This window comes from Cupressus sempervirens, chromosome 11 (genome assembly GCF_028749045.1).
Source record: "Cupressus sempervirens isolate cs-2001-9-10 chromosome 11, ASM2874904v1, whole genome shotgun sequence".
Lineage (NCBI taxonomy): Eukaryota > Viridiplantae > Streptophyta > Pinopsida > Cupressales > Cupressaceae > Cupressus > Cupressus sempervirens.
The window spans coordinates 762,388,708-762,405,164 of NC_143128.1; the positions used below are offsets into that span (position 1 = coordinate 762,388,708).

Genomic DNA, 16,457 nt, shown 5'->3' on the forward strand with positions numbered 1-16,457 from the left:
TGGTAAGGATTTCCCAAAAGCAAGAATCAATTCTTTAACGTGTGAACGAAATGTTGGAATTGTGGCACACGATCAGCACTAATGGATGATCGACAATCTCCAATCTTACCCCTGCATCTCTCTATTTTTCTTTTCCTAGTCCAGGGTTTTTCAATTGACGGTTTTGGAGTTTTTGTGTACATGTTTCTTGTTTTGGCTCTTATTTAGACTGGGTTGGGAATGATCATCTTGTACTTCTAGGTTGGCATGGAGGATGCCAAATTTTTTGTGGTGTGAATTTTGTAATTATACTACGGTTGTCATTGGTGCACGGGACTGAGAATGGTCGCCAAATAGTGGTTCTTTTGGTTTGTTTCAATGGTGGTTGGCCACTGACCTGCACTTTGGTTTGGTAATTGTTCTAGGGATGGTTAGGTTGTGGTTCAGCATTATCAGGAAGCTGATGGAATGGAAGGATTCGATGTAAATTTGGAGCCTGCATACCAATTTTTAGTGATGACAAATTTTGTTTAAAAAATTTACTGTTATTATGTAATGTGGGTTGTCTGTGGCTTTTGGGCATACACCCTGTGTAGAACAAATTGCAATCTCTGTTATTTCTGACGAATTTGGGTGTTGGGCTAGGGTTTCTTTGAAAATCCCAACTGCAAATTGTTCAAAGTTGTAAAGGGTGGCTTGGTGGCTCATGGGGTATTTTTGAATTATCAGCACTGGAACTCTTATTATAAAAGTACTTTTTTTTTTATTAAAACTAAAAATATATTACTGAGAAAAACAATTTATTTTCATCACAGACTTTGCTGCAATTTTGGAAAAAAAGCTCAGTCAAAATAAAGTGCTATTTTTCAAAAAAAAATACATTTTTAATGGAGATTCAGACCTGCATAGGAGAGGCACAAAGTCTGGACAGCTAAAAATACCATTTTTTATCAATTTCTGCACAGGATTTTCAACATAACTATGACACGATTCTACTGATAAAACCATGATTTTGACTTTTTGCCCTTAATTCCATATGGTTCTAACATGTGAATTCTTCTTTTGGCTCTTTGCCATGCTACACTGTTAATCCCTCAATCCATCTCTGCCAACTAAAATCCCTAGGACTTACACACTCTCATGGATACACAGTTCTAGTTACATAATAATGCCATATTACAAAAATGAAGCACATGAAGATAACCAAGATATTCGTTAACAAAACAAGAAGGGAAAGCCTTCTAAAAATTATAAATATGGTAGACAACCCACATTATAAATGTGCAATAAATAAAAATAACATGCTAAAGTGAAATAAAACATGGAGCATATCTTAAAGTTGGGGAAACTTTATTAAAGCTTGCAACTGGTGAGCATTGAGCATTTGACCATTATTTTATAGCTGCTTTAGCGTAAAGTAGATGAAAACAGCAAGTTCCAAATTGATCTGGAGATCAACCAAAGCACTTCAATTTGTTTAGAAGATTGTTTCTATAAGGGTTCAAAATTCAAAGACAATTTTATCCATTTGCTCATGATGGAAAGTGTCCTTGTTCACAATAATTTCAATTGCTTCTATTATCTATGCAGCATTTTAATTAATACTAACTTTGAACTTGATGATAAGCTTTTGTTACACTGCAACTTCCGATGGCATTTTAAATGTGCTAAAAGCATGGCGCCCTGTGGAGGGAAGGTTATTGCTTATGTTTCTAAAGCACTAAAAGTCCCATGCATAGCTCTCAAACATCCTACAGTAAAGTTTGGAATTTACTTCTAGAAAGTTGTTGGTAAACAGATTTGTCACTGCGAGTGTTTCTTTGAAAACGACCTTGTTCAGCCGAGCAGCAGTTACAACTGCACCAAGAGTTAGATAGATTGAAGCTCGATCACTATCAAAATGCAACCTTCCTCTGCATTTTAGAGGAGCAGCTCCCTCATATGATAGGGGTATTTATATTTCTATGTACTTTTCACCTGAAAGTACATAAAGGAGACAAAACAAAACTAAAGAAAATGATTAAGATAAACCCTAATAGAAAACATACGAATACTAGCTAAGATGCATAATCAAAAGATTACAAAGTGGGTAGCAACACAAATAATATTTGGGTACAGAATAATGAACTAAGGATAAAAAATCTCAACATACGAGGAGAGAGGTTATCTTATCACATTAAAGCCTAGGTACCAGGGCGTGATTGATCTTCATCAATTACATACATCATTTGAATAAGAAACTGATGGATTACATGAATGCACAAATACATTACCAACTTAACATATGATAAACCAGTAATGATAACTGAAAAATATATCTAGACATACCAATAAATGCATTATTTATTGTCTCTCTGAAGATATACAAATTCAAAGATGCTTTTGCACACAGTGTAAATTCAAAACTCTCTAAATAAATTTCTTCATAGTTTCCCCCCTTCGTGCAAAAAGTTATCCTCCCCTTTTACAATGCAAATGAGCTTGTACTTAGCATAACTACTTAGCATAACCTCTTAACCAATGTCCTAACTACTTAGGATAACTACCTAGAGTAACCACATAGGATAACGACCCAAGCAATCAGTTAGAGTAACTACCCATTAAAAAAAAGTTAGGATTTACCCAACCTTTACAAACATTGAACCCAAAACTTAAATTTAGTTACAATGAGCAACACAAGTCACTTCTACAAACATATAACTTGAAATTGGTTATCCTTGGAAGAAGAAACAAGACATCATTCAATTCGAAGGAAGCGTCACATCTTCTTTTAATCATGAAGAACTTGGTCTTGAAGGGAATTCACTTCAATTCTAAATTGAAAGTCGCTCCTCCTTCTACAATCAAATATTCACCTTGTACTTTTGTCAATTGTTTGTGAAAAGTATTTTTCATCATAAGACTTCCTACATGTTGCTCATGTTTGAATGAACTCCATTCAGACAAAATCAAATAAGAACATTCAGTTATCTTGTTTGCATTGCTAGTAAACTTCCATCAACTCTTTGTGCTTGATAAAAATGTGTCTCTCCCTATCTCGATGAACCCTTCATGTCTATATTGATGTTTACATTGCCAAGTCGAGCATATCTTCTAGAATCCTCTTTAACTGCACAGTTGAACATTCCAAATAGAATGATGGCAAAGCCAACTATCTTCATAAACATTGACTACCACATGAGCACATATCAAAAATTTATGATTAGAATAGTGCATTCACTCATTTCATTACTTTTTATTATTATTATCATTACAAGATTCATTCGACATCTTCTGCCAATCCCTGTGGTTATGAGAGTCAAACTGTTTGATCATTTTGAATGCATTCACATTAGTGCATTTATGTTTATAAATCTAATGATATTTTCTTATATCATCACGCTTTGATGGATATCCATACTTCTCTTATCTTTTGTGTAGGCAATGAGGATATAAATATTTTCACTTGAGAATTGCATCTTCTTGGCATTTTGAAACCCTTTTCCCACAATCCTATTTCCTACATAGTGTGTAGTCATGCTATGTCGTGAGACCTGATCCTCTAAGGCAACACTATTTAATATTTTGAGTACCTTCTCTATTCTTCCAGTTGCACACATATCTCATTGTTAATACTTCAATGACAAAATGACAAAATATTTGGAGAGATTCCTTGTGCACATCTCACAATCACCTCTTTCATCCTTTGAGACAATATTTTGTTGTGGAATTTTTGCTTTGTTTTTTATTCCTCGTGTTGCACTAATTTCCACCACAACATTTCCAACTATAATATTAATCCTTTATACATTTTAATAACTATCAAAACTTTATCTCTATACAGGTAGAAAGAAGATTGGAGAAGTTTTTTGGAATGCAACTTTAAATTAGTAAATCACAACTTGAAAATTACCCACTCTAACCAAATTCATTTTATGCAATCGCTCTAGCCATTGCTTGGTATTTAATAGTATTTGATTTGAAGCATTCTATCCAATGTTATGCTTTGTATATCTTCTATGTGTCGTGACTATGCTCAACCATTTTTACTACCCACTGTAATTAGAAAGCTTTATATGCTTCTTGCAATGATGGATGTCCATATCGTGCACCAAAGTTCCTATCTCCTTGATCAATATGATATTTTATTTTGGTATTTTGTGAAACAATTAAGGTGCTTTGTCGATGATTCTACATTTTGCTCAGGCAGAGAGGTTGGCGGCACAGGCTTAAAGAACAATAGTAGATGCGATAATGTTATCTTTGGTAGTTATAGTAACTACCTCCTCCTCTATTTTTCAGTCTTCTAAAAAGATTTTGTTTTTGTTAAAACTTCAAAACTCCCTAATGAAGTTCACCCTTTTGAACATGTTTTGAATGCAATGAAGCCTCCATTTTATCAATAGTTTATAAAAGTTGACCAACTTTTCAAAACCGTAAATTATTAAATTGCAGCTATTGATCCTCTTATGATGGGAGTATGTAGACATTTCAATAAATTTCCAGAAGTTCACCAGATCATCGATGGAGAAATAAGTCAATCTTTTCAAAACTTCACCACAACTCCTTACACATACATGCAATGTGTCTATGCATAATTATGTATTCCTTTGAGCTTTCATCCTTTCATGATTTCAGGCACGTTTAAAAGTTGCCAAACTTATCGATTCCACATTTATTCTTGCATGTATGTGACCTGTCCAAAAGCATTCTTGGTGTGCAGTCTTGTGAAGATATTGGCAAAGGTTGTTGAATCCACTTCACATCTGCCACCTTCATTTGATTAAAATTTTCAGTAGTTGCTTTTCTTGCACATTCCTGTGATTGTGACATGCTATGGGAGATTGCACTCTATTTTGTAGTTGCCAAATGTGCATTTTTTATCAAGCTCTAAAACCACAACACGTGCCTGTTGTCTTCTTCACTGATAGAATTTTATGGATGTCCAGAACCTGTTCACGCAGCAAGGAGGCTTTGGAATGGTGGCTTCCCTACCCGATAGGGCCTTCACCATCTATATGCTTGATGGAGATCTTTAACACAGTCACATTTTTACTTGATACAAACTTGTCGAATTTCAGAGTACCGAATGGAATTGCTACCACCACCTTGCACATATTTGATATCACCAATGCTTCATTGTATTGGAGTTTTAGTAATCTTAGACAAGTTATTGAAGTTGCCAATGAATGGGAATTGATTACAACGCTATCAACTTCAAAAGAAGCTTTTATCAGTCACCAACTCAATTTCCTTTAAATTTCTTTTAAACATTCCCAATAGCTTGGACAAACCTATTTTTTCTTTTAGTATGTGTGTGGGGAATTTTGGGAAGGTGGAGAACTTTATGAAATCTGACACACACTTGAGCTGATTTTAATCAAAATAGCCAGGCATCTCACTTTCATCAGATACCTTAAATAACTTTTATAACTTCTCAAATCAGCCAATTAGAAGATCATCACAACAAACTCACCTGAGAGAACGCTGGTCTTTCAAGGCACTTAGCCAGCTTGTTGATCATTAGCATGTGGACATTTTGTCGGTCATGGGCATGACCAAAAAGGACATCGATCGTTTGTAAATCTAATATTCCAATTCAACATCATCAAGCTATATTGGCCAATTAGACTAAATTGTTGATGTATTTACACCAAATGCACAATACTCAGATTAGCCAGAAAATGAATTTAATACAAAATTTCAAATTTTGGCTAGTTGAAAATAGGGCCTAACAAAAGCAGAATCAGTCACCTTGCAGGATGAGGAATTCTAGCCTTGAGGGAGGGACATGATATGAAATTGGTTTAAAATTATGTGCACACTACTGATTATGTTATAGCTAAAAGGTTGAAGGCTACATGATCAGTCAAGATTTTTATCATACATCTTTTCCCACATATTGTCACAGACAAATTTGTGCAAAACAATCAACAATAACAACGAATGCAACTCGTGAAACCACCAGAAATAAAGGCACTCTTAAAATTTGTAAGCACAGATGCCCGTTGCAGATGACCTACGTAATATTTTCGCGTTTTTTTTTTTTTCAAATTAGGGCTGTTTATGATGGACAATAATACACACAGCTTATATTTATTTGATGTAGAAGTTAGAAACAGGGGGTCGATTCAGATTAGTACTTACACTCCAGAACGCCAAGAGAGCACCTTGTTTTTATAGCAAGCTATTTCATAACGCATGCCATGTTTCTTGAGGCGAACCACTGCAATATTTGTCAGCCGCTTTTGCCCTACGGGCTGCACGATCAGCCTAGACATTCCTCTCAGATGAACTGCTTACTTGGGGGTGTGCACACACGATCCGATACTCTATTTATTTGAAGGATGTAATGTTCAAATCTCTGGATGAATTGCATTTTATAGGTTTCGATGCGGAAGTCGCCTACCCATTTTTAAGAGATATTAACTTTTTATAAAATTAATTGATAACTATAAATAATTTTAAATTAAAGATTTCGTAAAGATTTAAAGTTTAGGTTTTAGATTTATCTTAAAATTAAAGATTTAAAGTTTAGGTTTTAGATTTATCTTAAAATTAACTGATAATACATTTTAAAATTAGAAACTATTTTAATTTTTAAACATGAAATAATTTTTATGGTAAATGAAAAATTAAATTAAATAAAAAATAGAAAGGTTATATTTTAATTTTATTATGAAATTAAGTGTTTATATATATATATATATATATATATATATATATATATATATATATATATATATATATATATATATATATATATATATATATATGCTAAAAGGAAAATATAGATTAGAAGCGTTCTTTATTTATAGATTTATTTATTTTTCATTTTTCATTAATGTCTAAATAATATAAATTTACATAAGTTTATTGACAAAAAAATTCAAAATGGCGAGCAGAGCAAACATCATTATTGTGAATAATGTGAATTATGTGATAGAAGACAAACAACTATGCGATCAAGGCTAGAAAGCTAGGAAGATAGGGATTTTTGAGAAAAAATCAGAACCTAATGTTCGTTCGGTGCCGCATCCACTGTCGAAATTTTGAAACCCTAGCAAGGAGAGGAAAAAGTTAGGGAGAATTCTCTCTGATGTACCTCCCTTCAATAATAATCTTCTTGCAAATTTCAATTATGTTGTAGAAACATCGGACCCGTTTTCGGTCCTAGGTGAGCAAAAGGAACTGGAACATCAAGGTGCAAAGCGGACAAACCTCAAATATTCAAGGGCCGCTTCAGCAGAAATCTTAGCAAATGATGCAAAGAAGATAGAAGTTAAGACTGACAAATGCAGTCGGGAATGCCTGCAACTGAGCCACTTTGGTCTCGAAATAGGTACCTCCATTTCATTCCTACCGGGAGAAATTTAGCAAAACTCTGGTAAATCCCCAAACTTCTAATTACATGAATCTCCCAAACTTTTCTACTCCCTAGGCTTGAATAGTATTTGCCCTATCATTTTCTCTACGACAAGCCTTAATAATCAAATCCGATTTCTTAATCTCACTAAATATGCAAAACAAAATAAAAATGAGTTGTTTCCTCAACCAATAGGTTTTCTATCTGATTCCTTCGCAGATCCTAGTCACCCTAGGAGGTTTGTGTTCACAAGTCTCGATTCTCCTGTTGCTACACCTACTACATATATTCCTCCTCATTGCAGAAACCCTATATCCAATCTCCCTATTCATCCTAACATTCAACCCCTCTCAATTCCTAAACCCAATCCCATCAAATCTGAGAAACAATTCCTTATTATTAGTAATCAAGATAGCGAAGACCGTTGGAAGGAGTGCCAAAATGTTGGTTTATTTGCATTATGGAATGGGCCAAAATCATAAATGACCAACCTCATCAATTGGCTACAGGAATTCTACAATAATCAGGTAAGTATCTCTCACCATTTTGATAGATTAGTATACATTCATTACTGTGATGAATATGTCAAAAAAGACTTCCTCTTTGTCTCTAACTATTATTTTAAAGGATTTGCTGTGAAATTCTTTTAGTGGATACCGGATTATAAGGAAGAAATGTTAAACTTCTTGATCCCAACCTAGATCTCCCTTCAATCCCTCCCTCTGAAACTTTTGCAGGTAAAAATTATTAGGAAAATAGGGCTCTCAATTGATGATTCGATTGGTATGGATGCATCTTTTAAATTTTGCAATAATATTAAACTTTTGATCAATTGTAAGGTTAATAATTTGAAACTCAAACCCATTAAAGTAATAACAAATAGAGCTATCTATAATTTAAATTACCAAAAATGTGAAGGTAAAATCTCAAAGATAATTAGACTAAACAATGGTAGGAAAATCTTCTTCAAAAAGTTGCAACTAACTACAAATCTTAAAATTACATTCCCTATGATGAACATAAGGAATCAAAGAGAGTATCAAAGTGATCCCATATATGAAAAAGGTCTCTAGAAGTCATGTTAGGATACAACAAGGAAAATAGAGCCAGTGTTTGAGAATGGGGTAGTCAGAACAAATAAGACAATATGGTCAAGTCCATCGACAAAGATTAGAAGTAGCCCACCATGAATTCCTAAGAAAGTACAAAAGAAAGCAATAGAGATAACACAAGAGACTAAAAAGAAAGTATCTCAAAGCACAAAAGAGGAAAAACTTCCAATATCAAAAATCAGCAAAGGAAATATTGAAGTACCAAATACGAAGGAATGTAAAGGTATCAGTCCTATTTTAAAAATATAGACTTCTTGTGTAAATCAAAGCTCTAAAGATCTCACCAGATAAAAAGGAAAAATTAATCAAGATATGGAAAACATAAGGTGACAAGGAATAGAACCATCAACAACAAAAAAACTCAAGAAAAGATCAAAAAAAGTCAAAAAGGACAAGAACACAAGAATAATAAATGAGGAGGAAAAGGCATCAGAAAAAAGGCGAAGCATCAGGACAAAAAGCCATTGGACAACTTGGTCAGTAGCATAGAAGAAATAGAAAACAACCTCCTATTTGTGGATGAAGTGCCAGAACATGGAAAGCTTAAGTATATAGAAGAGGAAATGGGAACATCGCAGAAACAGATAGAAGAACTTGTGAAGGAAAGCAGAATCACCAATAAAGAGACAATAAATAGGTTTACCAAATTTTGGCAGACCCCACCAACCATATCAGAATCCCTTGATCCTAAATTCAATGATCATAAGGCAAAGAGAAGTGATCAGAGCAAGAGAAAAAGTACATTAACACAAGAATTTCAAGAATTTTTAAACAAGGATTCAGCATGGGATGAAGACTTGGAAAGGGCAATTTTAGATAAGACTGAGAAAGATAACTTGAAATCATTAACTGAGGAATTGATTCAAGTATTTAGCTTTGAGAATATAGATAAGAGCAGTGAATCACAAAAAGAGGACCTAATGCAACAAGTTTTCAAACTAGGAGGAGATGACTACACTTTTGAAGACTTAAAAAGAGATTTGCTAATTATTGAGGGTGAAGACAAAAATAGTAAAGCCTTATAGATAATCAAAGATGTACCAATGACAGTTCAAGGTAATGACTATGAGGAGAGTGGCTTCAAGAAGTTACCATCAACAGATGACAGAATTAGAGAAAATTAGATAATCCTTGTAGAACAAATATTACAAGAATTGGAAAATGAAGATAAATATGAAAAAGAAGGAAAACAATCCAAAATTACTTTAAATGCGCAAGAGAACATAAAGCAGCTGGGAATTAAGATGAACCAAGAAGGGATAAATTCTCCCAAGTGTGGCAAAGTGAAAGCCAAAAGAGGTTGGAAATCTCTTAAGGAACTCAGAGAAGCTAATGGATAGGCAAAAGAGCAGCAAAAGATTAGTCAATTACTTAATCTAGGGAAGGGGAAGATCCTTCCCAAGGAAGTATGAAGATCACTGCTTGGAATGGTAGGGGCTTAAACACCCCTAGCAAGAAACGGTTACTAAAGCAAAACCTAAAACAATTTGAATATGAAATTATTATACTATAAGAAACAAAATTGAATAAGGTAGAAGGAACCGGGCTAGAAAAGAAGCTAGGTAGTTGGATCGTTAACTTACATGAATCTAGAGGAGCCTCAGGAGGTTTAGGCATAATTTGGAATTCTAAGAAAGTTACTCTAAATATATTAAAAACAAATAACTCTTTGATTAGCAATAGAGCCAAAAGCACCAAAACTAACCTATAGTTCATTTTAGTAAACATCTATGGCCCAATCAATAATATAGATTAAAAAAATTTATGGGATGAAATTAGCATATTTATCAATAACCATAGCAATGAACCTATTCTCATTGGTGGCGATTTCAACACTATCTTAAATATACATGAAAATTTTGGTGGCTCCCAACAAACTTCCCAAGCCTAAAAAGATTTTAAAAACTGGTTTGACCTTAACAACTTGATTGACATCCCGCTTAATAATGGGAAGTTCACATGGAATAATAAAATGAAGGATTTATCTTATATAGCTGAGAGGCTAGATAGATTTTTTTCTCAAAGGAGAACTAAGTGAATTAAATTTCAATATCAAATCCTCTATTCTACCAATAGCAAGATCAGACCACTTTCCTGTTAGAATTGAATTCTCTAAACCTTTTAAACTTGTTAGAAATGCTTTCAAGTGCAAAAAAATGTGGTTTTTAGACATAAACTTTCTGGAATGCATTAAAGAATGGTGGAATCAAGGTAATTTTAAAGGTTCTAAAATGTATATTTTTGTCTCCAAAATGAAAATGCTTAAAGAAAACATACTAAATGGAACAAAGAACACTTTAATAATATATTTTTAAAAAAATTAGAGATTGAGGAAAGATTAAAAGAACTAAATTTAAAAGTAATCAAAGGGGATGAATAATGATAGCTTTCATCTTGAAAAATAATTACTTGCCAAACAGGAATACGTATTGTCAAAAGAAGAATTTTTTTGGAGGTAAATGGCTAGATGAAGGAGATCAAAACACAAAAATTTTCCATAACTACATAATAGAGAAAAAAGCAAAATATTAAAAATCAAAGATTCTTTGGGTTCTACCACTGAAAATTTGGATGAAATAGCTGAGATTTTTGTGAGTCACTTTCATAATATATTAAACAACTATGATAGCTTGAATAGGGCAGCTCAAGCAAAAATACTCAGAGCCATACCTAGAGTGGTTACACTAGAAGATAATAAAACATTAAACAAACCTATCTCCTTGGAAGAAGTTTGAATGGTGTTATTCAACATTAACCTTGACAAGTCTCTAGGTCTAGACGGATTCCAAACATTCTTCTACCAAAAATGTTGGGACATTATTGGTGTTAATCTTTGGAAAGCTATTGAAGCATCAAGAAATGGTGGATCATTGCTCTCTAAAATCAACCACACCTTTCTCACCCTGATCCCTTAAAAAGATGAGTCTGAAAACCCTAGGGATTTTAGACCTATAGCTTTATGCAATACTATCTATAAAATCTTATCTAAAATTTTAGTGAATAGACTTAAGTTGATTCTCCCCAAGATTAAATCCTCTGAGGAACAAACCGACTTCGTTCCAGGTAGAGATCCTAGATGGAATACTCATTATACAAGAAACACTTCATTCAACCAATAAGAATAAAGTGGCAAGCATGTTCATGAAATTAGATATCCAAAAAGCATATGACATGGTGGACTGGAGGTTCTTATGTAAAACCCTAGAAGCCTTTGGATTCTTGCACCAATGGATTAACTTCATCTATCAGTGTATTTCTACTACTAAAATTTTAGTCCTTATTAATGGTACCCCTAAAGGTTTCTTTGAAACTTCAAGAGGTATTAAACAAGGAGACCCCTTATCTTCGTTTCTATTTGTTATCATGGCAGAAGCATTCGGGAGAGCAATTACCAAGGCTCATAATGAAGGAAAAATAAATGATATTACTGTAACATAAAATATCCCCAACATTACCCACCAACAATATGCATATGATAGCATTCTGTCGAGTGAAAGTTCAACAAAAGAGGCCCTAAACATCAGGTCTATCATGCAACGATATATAGAAGCATCGGGTCAAAGAGTGAATGTAGCAAAATTCAAAATCTTTTTCATTAACACCAAACCTAAAATGGAAATGCAGATCTACAACTTCATGGGGTACAAAAGGGGCACATTCCCATGTAAATACCTAGGTATCAAGTTAGAAAAAGGTGGTAAATCCAATAAGGCATGGAAAAGTATTCTAGATAGATTGGATGCTAGGATAGGAAGTTGGAAAGATAAATGGTTTACAAAAGCTAGTAAAGTCACCAAGATTAGATTGGTGTTGTCTGATATCCTACCTTCCTTTGTCTAAACATATCAATAAGAAGTTTGAGACAAAACTTAGAAGCTTCCTTTGACATGATTGGGAGGACTCAAAAAATTGGCCCTTATAAGATGGGAGAACATTTGTAAACCAAAGGAGTTTGGAGGTTTAGGTATTAAAAACTTAAATTGGAAAAATGAAGCATTAGGGGCTAAACTTACCTGGTGAATTTTTGTAGAAAGGGATCATAAATTGGCTTAAAATTATGTATAATAAATACCTTAATGCAGCTGATCCCTATTCCATGTTTAGGATGAGGACCCCCCCACCACAAAGGATCTTAAAAGTTGGAACTTTATAGTTATAAGTCGAGCCCTTGTTAGTAAATATCTCAGCTGGGACATTAGAAAGGGTGATGAAGCCTTTTTCTGAGAAGATTTGTGGGATGGGTACCCCCCAATAGATAGCATGGGGATTCAAGTAAGCATCAAAGAATAATTAGTCAAGTATTGAGGGTGTAAGGTCAATGACTATAAAACTAAAAAGAATGTTAATGGAATCACAAGATGAGAATGGAAATCTATGGATAATATAGACATGGAACCAACAACAAAAAAAGGCATATGAAAAGATAATCCAGAGTAGGAAAATTAAGCAATTAGAAAGGAATGCCAATCACATCTAGGTAGTATCAAAAGATGGCAGGTGCAATGTTAAAAATGGTTATAAAGCCCTTATTCACTCCCAAACATGGGAAGAAGTGGAAATCCCACTTAAACTCTATTGGGATTCATCCTAAATTCCAAAGGCAACTTTCTTTTTATGGCTAGCATTTCAGAATAGGATCCTAATGGCCGACAAACTCTACAAGTTGGGTTTTGAGGGCCCACCAAGATGCATGTCATGTAGACAAGATAGCGAAGATACTGATCACATCTTATATAGATGCTCATTTACACAACATTGTTGGGAAATGGCTCAGACACATGTTAGGCTGGATGAAATGTCCCTTTTCTGATTTTTCATGATATTTTCAACCTCTAATCAGATCTTTAAAATCAAACAGCTAATATCCCAAAGATCCACCAAATTCCTCAAGAAACCCCAAATCGGGTATGTTGAAAATAGTGCTAAAAGCTTCACAACTTCACAAATTATTAATGAATCTGAAAATGGAAATTTTTATAGAACTTTCAGCAGCATAACAGCCTACAAATTGACATTTCCAGATCCGTATAGCCTTTACACAACAGCTCAAAAATGTAGGACCAAAACTATGCTCATCGGGCTCCCGAAATAGCACAAAATATGCCCGGAAACACCACAAGAACACTAATAATCTATCTCAGAAGTTTAATCACGTCCCAATATATATATTCAGCTCTATTTTAATAGCTTAAAGTCTAAAATACAGCAGCAACCAAAACTGATATGAAATACTCAACCGGAAACACCAAACTCTTACAAAAATACACCCGGAAACTCACAAATCTGCACTGTTCAGCACAAAGGCAAACTCTGTATGAGCATGCACATGGAATGGCTTCAAACTCCCGTCCTTAGCCTTCCTGGAAACCTGCAAACTCCCGTTCTTGGGTCTCCCTGGAAACCTGCAAACTCCCGTTCTTGGGTCTCCTTCTCCACAGGTTTGGCAGCCTCTGAAGAATAACAAAGAATGAGCGAAAATCAAGTCTGGAATGAGCCCAAAATGCCTCCAAACCCCTTAAAAGAGGGCATAAATGTAACTCACGTCCAAGAGAGGTTAATGAAACTTATTTTAATAATAATTTTCATTTATTAGTCCAACGGTTTCCAAAGATTAACCCCCTTTTTCCGAAACTTCACTTTCTTGGGCCCGCCTGCCTTAGCAAAGATTTTCTTTTTAAATTATTTGAAAATGGGACATGACAAGTCCTCCCCTCCCAATCATTGCTTTTCCTCAAGCAATGGCTGAACAATAAACCAATCAATCCACCTGGATCCCAAATGTAGTCATGAACTATACTACTAACAATTAACACAGGCTCCTGTAATATCCTCTGCAATATGACCAAGAGGAATCCATAATCAAATTGACAATTATAGCTCAACCAAACTCCGAAATCACCACTACCACAATCAAAAACCCATGAGGCACAAACTCTTAGAACATCAGAACCCAAGTAAAGTGGACAAATCAAACTACCAACATAGTAAATACCATCAACGCATCCCACTGGCCTATATGGAATGTACAATCCAACTCTGCAATAATGGTGAACCCTCTCGAATGAAACTGTACCAAGTATGGAGAATCCACACACTGTACAACTCCTGTAGTCAACACAACTCTGCAAATCATCGGCTACTATCTCATAACCATAACTCCCATACACTGATGATGGTGAAAAGACATTACAAGATAAAGAGTAGGAAATGGAATCCAAACCAAATTTGTCTGCCATCAACTCCTTAGCACAAGGATCAAATGCTAACTGATGTACATACCCTGAAATATAATGTTGATAAAAAAACCCAACCTCAGTCAACAGCTCACCATGAAGAAGTGATACAACCCACTGTGACTGATCACCAGCTAAGTCAAGAGATGTCATAGCCAAAGGAGTAGAATCAATAACAACACCTGCTAAAGCATCACTCCAAAATTCCTGCTCTAAGTCATGTATTATCAACCTATCAATTGCAGGACCTATCACCATGTCATGCCCATCACAACTCTCATCCCGAGGCATCAAACTATCCCATAACTGATGATAAGCACTAGGAACCAAAGTACATCTCTGTATCATCATCTCATCAACATGGTCATCAAAGGTAGATAGATGAGCATACCTCATAGTGTAATGCCGATAGAATGCACCAATCTCAGTCAGTGGCTCAGACTGCAATCCAGATGTAACTAACTGCAATCGATCATTAACCAAGTTGGAACTGACTACTACCTCTAAAGACATTACGAAGGGAGTAGTATTACTAGTAGGAACCATGCCAACTATCAGCTCACCAACGTCACACATGGTCTTTGATACAACATCTCTAGTCTTCGTGCCATTAGTACTAGAGGTCACCACCATGTCAGGCACACCACAAAAATCTGCTACAGCACCCAACTCAATTGAACCTGACTCTAGCGGGAATGAACCTGATATGCCAATGTTAGTATCAAGGATGGATGCATCCCCATCTCCACTGTCTCTAACAATCTCGGCCATGGACATCCTCGGATCACCAAACACCATAGCTTGTGACTCTATAGAATTAGGTAAAGACTGTAGTCGCTCTAACTCCATGGTCACCTTAGCCAAATGAAACTGTGACTCCTTGAGAGCCAACTGTGTACTCTCAAGAGTCTCAGAAGTCACCTCAAGCTGCTCAGTAAGCTCACTCACCTCATCTTCCTTGGCCAACAATGCATCATATGCTGTACTGCCCCACTCCATAAGATAATCTCTGTCGGCTACCAACTGCATATAATTTTGTCTCAAAATCCGAATAGCCTCCCATAAAGAGTGGATCTCTGTCAAGGAAAGATAACTTCCTCCCTGCTCATCACTAGTAGGAGAACCCCATCCATAAACTGCTAACAACTGACGAGCAGCATCGAAATGTTGGCAAGTGATAGCAATGTCTTGGTCACTAACTCTCAACTGATTAGACACATGATGGCACTGGTTTGACTGTCTCCTACAAACCTCCTCTGATGCACTGTCTGAAGGAGTGTCCTCAAAGTTACTAGTCTCTAGAGTATTACCATCCATATCCTGTGAATCAAATCTAAAGCTCATATCAGCATACAGAGTATCAAAAACATTAGCATTGCTGTCCAACTCCTCTATACCCAAGGGAACTAAGTCTTCAAAACTGCCCACTTCATCCTTCTGGATGTCATCAATGCCAACATGATCCTGGGACTCATCTATACACACTGCCAAATATGAAATATCATCAACACATTCCAGCAAGTATGGCCGACTGGATATATGAACAAAGCCCAACATTGGTGTATAAAAACTAATACCAACATCAGACAAGATACTGGCATAAGGAAAGACAACACCGTGTAATCTGCTAATCAAATCCATGATAGCACCCAAACAAACACTGCTACCAAAAAGTGTTAAAGATCTCCAATCAACTGAATCCTAAATGCCAATATAACAATCTCGAGTCCATATCCGTAAACTAGAATCCACTGGTAACTCAAGCAAACTCCTCACCTGAGTAATATG

At 35.2% G+C, this 16,457-nt stretch overlaps 1 protein-coding gene across 1 annotated transcript in view; it reads right to left on the minus strand.

The window, feature by feature from the left end:
- LOC149531841 (sequence-specific DNA binding transcription factor) overlaps positions 1 to 6,312 on the minus strand; it is a 28,042-nt gene extending 21,730 nt beyond the window's left edge. The window contains exon 1 of the mRNA XM_089809191.1: positions 6,106 to 6,312. Coding sequence (XP_089665317.1) covers positions 6,106 to 6,239 — 134 coding nt within the window. The 5' untranslated portion in view covers positions 6,240 to 6,312. The remainder of the gene's footprint in view (positions 1 to 6,105) is intronic.
- Positions 6,313 to 16,457: the final 10,145 nt, after the last annotated feature.